At 38.4% G+C, this 7,181-nt stretch overlaps 1 protein-coding gene across 2 annotated transcripts; it reads right to left on the reverse strand.

Moving 5' to 3' along the window:
• Positions 1 to 3,524: 3,524 nt before the first annotated feature.
• On the reverse strand, positions 3,525 to 5,846 carry LOC147635281 (rubisco accumulation factor 1.1, chloroplastic-like). 2 transcript variants are annotated; one of them, XM_086802519.1, is made up of 2 exons: positions 4,408 to 5,846; positions 3,525 to 3,861 (listed from the first exon to the last, which is right to left on the reverse strand). In XM_086802519.1, exon 1 carries the CDS (start codon positions 5,787 to 5,789, stop codon positions 4,431 to 4,433), a length of 1,359 nt encoding a protein of 452 aa, XP_086658645.1. In that variant the 5' UTR covers positions 5,790 to 5,846; the 3' UTR covers positions 3,525 to 3,861; positions 4,408 to 4,430. The 2 variants fall into 2 exon arrangements, with proteins under 2 accessions (XP_086658645.1, XP_086658644.1); XM_086802518.1 differs by having other exon boundaries at positions 3,525 to 4,055.
• Between the last annotated feature and the right edge of the window lie 1,335 nt (positions 5,847 to 7,181).

The raw sequence follows: 7,181 nt of genomic DNA on the forward strand, positions 1-7,181 counted from the left end.
ATACTCTTGATGCTGATCATTGTTTTTTTAAAGCAATTTGAGTGACACCCACATCTTTTTGGAAGTACACATTAACTTCATTCATCCCAACAAGAATATCAACAAGGAGATGGAGCAAAATTGCATTTCATATGTGGTTGCTATTTTATATAGCTCATTCTTATTACTTTGGAAATCCAAGAGCAATGTAGGCATGACTTATACATCTCTCCATCACATGGCCTCTAGATATCCAACGAGCTTCATGAATTCTTGGAACTTCTAGGCAACGAAGGGCCAATGATTTCATCAAGGTGGAAAGCTCTTTATGCCTTTTTATAGAAGCCCTAACCCAAGTATAGATTTTGTTTTCAAACTTATAGAAGCCCTAGCCCTATTATAGATTTTGTTCTCGAATTTGTAGAAGCCCTAACCCAATTATAGATTTTGTTCTCAAACATATCAACTTGGACAAACTTTGGAAAGTTCTCTGATAACCAATGCCTCTATGCGCAACAGAGTGGACGATCACTAAAGAGGGTACTTGTCTACGTAATTGAGTAGCAACACCAGATGTCCCTCCAATCATGCAAGATACTCCATTAGACCCATGATTTTTTCTAAATGAAGTTTCATTTTCTCAATTAATTCCATCAAGGTCTTTTTTTTTTCCCCTTTTAAATGACACCACTCAAATATGTCATGTACACTATGAAGTGTTGCTCGAATGTATTATCAATACTATCATGAATAAGTCTTGAATATACTTACAAGATGTGTACAATACACATCCTTCGTAAGTTTTAAAATTCCATAAGTGCGATTTGTGTGGGTAGAATACTCATCATTCATAGGCATATGTGGAGTTTTCGTAAATCTAAGAAATTCACATTGAGGCTTATATAACTCTAGTAACATATCTCGTATAGCAACAAAATACATCACTTGCATAACGCCAATATGATGCGTTGCTTTTCTCATGGTCAAGGAGAAGCTCCACATGCTTTTGGATTGGTAATGTGATGATTTTTTATCATTTCCCACCTTTGGGCAACTTTACGACGTAAATCAGAATTTGTATGCTTTTCAAGAGCAAGCTTTTGCAATGTTGTACTACCCATTTTTCCAAAAGGATTATCCATTTTAAACTCACAACAGTACTTGCATTGACACCAAGAGATAAACTTCCACTCGTACCTAAAGTTTCTTTTCCCTCCTACCTTAACCTTCTTCTTCTCAGGCTCTACAAAAGATATAACTTCTTTAGCTCTATCAATGGCATCAACCAAAATATGGGCTAAAGTTTACGATACAAGTTCATTACATTCAAAAGGTAGCTCAAAGAGTTTTTTGTTTTGTATCCTTCCTTGTTCGACCAATGTTGGATCTGCCTCTAGCCTCCTCCATGAATACATTCATAAGGCAAAAAATAATAATTTTCATTAATTTCTATTTGTAGATGATCATTATTGGTTATATTTTACATATAAACTTGAAAAAATTATATATATAACCACAAATAGTAATGGCATTTAACATGAGTAATAATACCATGCAAGTTAAAATACCTAAACTATTGTTGACAAAATATTACATTAGAAACAAAAAAGAAACATGTTACTAACTTGACAAAAAGCTTGCTCAAACTTCTTGGCTCCAAAAGCGTAATTCAAGGCCCAAGCATATACCTCTAAAAAAAGCTATTAAAATTCTCACCACAATAGTATAGGATAATATTATTAGTAATTCTTAAGCAATAAAAAAGCTCAAACCTCATACATCTAAAATGCACATAATTATTTGTTTTTTTTTTTTGCATGTGTTAACTACCATTAACTCAAGTCATCTACCTTAATCTTTAACTACAATAAAATTACAAATTTTAATCATAAATTAAGATTTAGTAGTCAACATAATAATAACAACATAGTAGTCACAACATAATAATAATTTTAATTTTAATCATAAATTAAGATTTAACTCTGGACAGTGGAGAGTGGGAAACTTGCGTTGTAACTGTGGGAAAGCAATTTGAGGAAGTTAATCTTTTTTAGTAGTTAAATAATTCGCTCTCAAACGAACGGTTAATGGTTAAATTATTGATTAATTAAGGAAAGGTTAATGGTTAAAATATTGACTAATTAAAGGTATGCCTCTAAACACTATCTACACAGAATCTTGTCATAATTTTAAGTACCTCTCTCTCACAAATTTCATAGTTCACCTTTTAACAACCTATTAAGTTATATCAATATGTATTAATATAGTTATGTATAAAGATTAATATTGAAAATTGAAACCTATGCTTTGAGTTTGGACGTCAAATGAGAGAATCAACATGTACATCTCTTGACAACCAAATTTTTGCTTTGAGTTCTTTTGAAACCCAATATTTCTCTTGGACTTCTCTGTACACCAGAAACTTGAAAGTATGAATGACAACCAATGAAGCCTTCAAATTTTAGGCATAAGCTTCACAAGCCTGAGTGGTTCACAAACTCTCTCAATTTATGGTCCACCTTAACTCTCTTCATATGATTCAAGCACATGGGAGATCAAGTCCTATATCCCTATATCATGCCATAGACTAGGTATCTCAATCTAAAAGCTAATGAGCTATAACAATTGGCTTGAGTTCAAGAAACACTTATGGTTGCTATGCCCTCTTCATATCTATATGCCTTGCATAACTTGTCACTTGTCACTTGCCATTGAATTATTTTGTAGCATCCTTGCAACTTGAATCACACCAGAGTGTCCTCCTGATACCCAACTTGCAAAGATGTCCACTCTAAGAGACTTCCGTTTATCTACTCTATTGGAATCAAATGGCAAGAATTTCAATCTTACATAAGGTTGTGTTTGAAAAATTCCATTATGACCTGCAAAGATGGTATCGTTCTTCTTGTAACTAATTCAATCAAGAATACCTATCATTACAAAATGTGTTCTTATGTCTTGAACTTATTATTTGTTTTTGTGATACTAATTGCAAGTCCCAACTTGAGCCCAATGTCCATCAACAGATACCTATTATCAATTATGGTCATGAAATAAGCTTTACAGTATGACCTTAATTGATGCATACACAGTTGGCCATGAGTGAAATTCGAGGAGTGTTAATGTCCACACTCACAATAGAGAGTTCCTTAAATGTCATAAGAGTTCTCATGGTTTTATCCGAGTGTCGAAGGCATGCCAAAATTTTCATTGGGACCTCATGACAGCAATTGCTCTGGTAAGACCAAGCTGACTTCAAGAACATTGCATACAGAAGTTTAATGTAGTCAGGCCTCTCGAACCATTAGACCTTCGGTAGTGTAGTGATGTGATCCCAGATGATGCTACTACAAGCTTGTGCTAATGCTATGTAAGAATGTTGTCCTTGTACGTCTGAATCCATCTTGCAAGACCAGACACTAATTTCTCACATACCTTCTTTTACCTTTGACTTGATTCCCACACCAAGGTGGTGGTTTTAAGACTTAGATAATTCATCTAATATTCGAGCATTGTCCTCATCATAGAAACATGAATGCAAATCAAAAGAAAAACGTCTATTGCACCACATCTAGAAACACTCTGCTGTTGGCTTCTTTCAAAGGTTGCATATTATGCTTAAGGAGTGAATTTTGCTGATCCCTAAGCTTGCTTTTCCGTTCGCAAGCTTTGCATAGTGTCAGCAATTAGTATGTAAAGGCTGCATAATGATAACACCAACTACTACATCATATAACTCCTTGACAGCTGGCTGGTCACACTTGGTAATGGATACCTAGGGATAGATTAAGGACAGTCCGTATCCCTCCTGCTGAAGGTAGGTGGCTGCGGCAGTTGCCACATTTCCTCTCTTGTCAAAGCTTTTGAGTAGCTACAATATCACTGGGAAAAGGACGTAGACGATAAGGTTCACCTATTACAATTAAACTTCCAGAAAAATATAGCAAAAATGAAGCCATGAGAAAGGTCAAACATGGCATGCTTAGCCTTTTACTCCACTGACGAGACCGCCCCACTAAGATCAAGACACGGCATGTTCATGGGATGTACATAAGCCTTCATTAGGTGTTCAATCCCTGCATAAACCACCCCTATCTACCATCAAGCATACCTTCACCACAAAAGTGCCAACATGCATGCAAGGGTCCCTATTCATACCTCCCATTGTGGAGGTACAGGGTATGAATCTACCCTAGTGGCATCTAAATTCTGTACCCTCTCCAAAAAAAAAGAAAAAAAAAAAAAGAGAGTTCCTCTTCATGTGCACATCCTCTGTGGAGATGCACATGCACCCGTACATTTATAAGGAGAGTGCGTGCCTACGAAAATGTGTGATTGCAGGAAAGAAAGGGGCAGATGAGAATTCATTGGTAGACATAAAAAATAGTGTCTGTTTCTACAGAGTTCTTGATTCAAGAAAACAGCTACCTTTCACAATGTAATTACAGCCTCTAGTCCCACTCTATAGAATCAATGTCGTCATCCTCTGGCAAAGCAGGCCGCAGTGCTAACACAACTTTGCCAAGCACTTTACTCCCAGTTTCAGCCACAACAGTTCCGAGCTGCAAGCCCAGCTTACCACCTTCAGCTTCCACTACATAGTATACATTCTCATGGGTGCCCTTCATGTGCTTGTCTGCGACTACAATCAGTGGCTCTTCCAGCTCCTTCTGACTCTTTGGTTTCCATGGGAGGAGGCCTGCATTGGGGTAAGATATGGCAACAGGCGCCACTGCAGTTGTCAAGGGCTCCCATGCCGGCAATGCAACCCATGATTTCCAAGCGGTTTCTGCATGTTGAATTGTGAAAGGCCCTTCCCGCTTGACAGAGGGCGCCGCCTCTAATTCCTCCACATTTGGCTCCACAACTGGCAAGACATAAGGTATAGACAACGTCCCAACTTCGCTGGACGTAAGCCGTACGACCTGCAACCGGGATGCCTGTTTCTGCTCATCCACATCCTCCTCACCTTTCTCAATGAATGCCATAAGTTTGGCTTTAGCTTTCTCGGAGTCTGCATACTGAAGGCCCTTCTTCAAAATGCTCTCTCTTTCTGAATCACTCTTGACCTCTTTACTCATCCTGTAGCAAGAGAAGGCCAGGCAATCTCCAGGGCTGAAGGAGAACGAGTCCCAACCTTCTTCACGTTTGCGTCTTTCATAGTCTTTCATGGCACGGGCGAGGTCACGGTAGTCCTTTGGCTCCATTTTTCGCTCTAGGGCAAACTGGGCAGCAGATTTTCTCTGCTCGGAGGACAGGATTCTAAGCTCATACAGCAGGTTGGCACCGCCAATGTCGAAGAAGGAGAGCATACCTGGATCCATACCGGATGTTTGGAGGGAGGAGCGCACTTGGGCGGCCACAACGATTTTGTTCTGCTCAACGCCAGTCACGCCTGTAGACTCATCGATCATGGAGGGGGTAAAGCCTGCCCGGATAAGGGAGGGCACATGGACGGCATAGTCGAACCAGAGGCCCCGCTTTTCTCTCAAAATCTGGAGCTGCTCTTCAATGGACAGATTCTCCAGGGCCGGTATCACTGGCGGAGGGGGGCGGAATGGTTGGTACACTTCCCGCCCACCTGATGCTGATGATAATGAAGATGATGCAGATGCCATATCCCTTGGAAATGATGCAGACGCAGAGACCGACGTCTCTTGCTGGTGATGGCGATATGACCTCTTCCATGAGTGCATCTGAGATATCGCCTTGGAGAAGTGGTCTTGCCTGCAGCGTCCGAGAAGTTCTTCATTAGGGTTTCCCCTCGCTATGCAGTAGTTGAAGGGAGCTGAGACGGCCAAAAACGCCATAGCCGCTCCCCAACAAGGATGGAGAGAGATTGCGGGAGAGGATATGATAAATATCGCCTCGGGATATTTATCTCTATTCTAGGGATATTTTTTATTTGTTTATGAGGATTATATGTATGTGTATATGAATATGTATATAACTCTAGGTTTTTTTCTCACTTTTGTGCATATATACATATATACACACACACCCAAATGTATGTAAGTTATGTGTATATGTATATGTATATACCTTGAGGTTTTTTTCTCATTTTTGTGTATATATACATATATACCCAAATGTATGTATGTGTATGTGTATATAACTCGCGGTTTTTTTTCTCAATTAGGCTTCATGATGAGCACTAGTCATTGGTTGAGTAGCATGGCCGTATGTTTTGTTAGTGTGTCGTGAGCTTGCTCGATCTTGTACGAACGTCATCATGATTGTTGTGACAATGTGGTATAAAATTTGCAATTATATTAGACCGAAGCTCGAATTAAAAGCTATAATCCTAAATCTTAAATCTTGAAGTATGCTTGGTATAATCGTGGATTGGCTCTTTGATGCTACAACGGTTAGTGCATGTACTTGGAGTTTTATGAAAGATTTTGAGTAGTGTTATGGAAGGTATCGCAATTTTGAGTTAATGTGTTGTGCTACACTGAGTGTAGTAACTAATGGGCTGTATGAAGAAAGTAAATTCCAGTTATTGAACACACTATTGGTAATGGACTATTTTGAAAGCACAGTTTCTAAAGTAATTTGCATTCTAAATAGTGCTTGTGTTCAATTAGAATATGTTTTTTGTGTTCATTCTAAATAGTGCTTGTGTTCAATTAGAATATCTTTTTTGTATACACTTTTTCTTCTTCGTTGGTGTTATTCTTTGTCGTTCTCCAAGGCCTACTTGAAGTGTTGAATCCTGTTGTTGAGTAGTGCCTATAGCAATGAGAGGCATGTGAATTTGCTTGCAAGTAACAAGGTTTAAACATGTAACATTAGGAGTGAAGAAAGTATGAGAAAAAATTGTTGACATTGTTCTTTACCGAGGAAGATGTATTGGAAAATTCATTGGTTAAATAATTAACATTGTGCTATACCAAGGATATACTTACCTTCATGATTATAGATTCCTTTTTGTGTGTGGACAAAGAATATCCATGTGTCATAAACACAACTTAAGGACCAAGTTTTTTCCAGAATACAATAAATTGATGCATGCAACCATGCATTCTACGTGTGCTTATTGGTTTTCACATTAATGTTAGCTAAAACCAAAGTATACACCAAATTCGTACACTAGTACACTTACCATACAATCACCTTATTGTTGAAATTCCACCTTTGACCCCATGGTACACTTACCACATATTCACCTTATTGTTGAAATTCCGCCTTTGACCCCGTGG

This window comes from Cibotium barometz, chromosome 9 (genome assembly GCF_041138505.1).
Source record: "Cibotium barometz isolate CiBa-2024 chromosome 9, ASM4113850v1, whole genome shotgun sequence".
NCBI classification, from domain to species: Eukaryota; Viridiplantae; Streptophyta; class Polypodiopsida; order Cyatheales; family Cibotiaceae; genus Cibotium; species Cibotium barometz.

Bases quoted from the DNA above. Each gene is read 5' to 3' on its own strand.
- LOC147635281 (XM_086802519.1), bottom strand. From the start codon at position 5,789: ATGGCGTTTTTGGCCGTCTCAGCTCCCTTCAACTACTGCATAGCGAGG.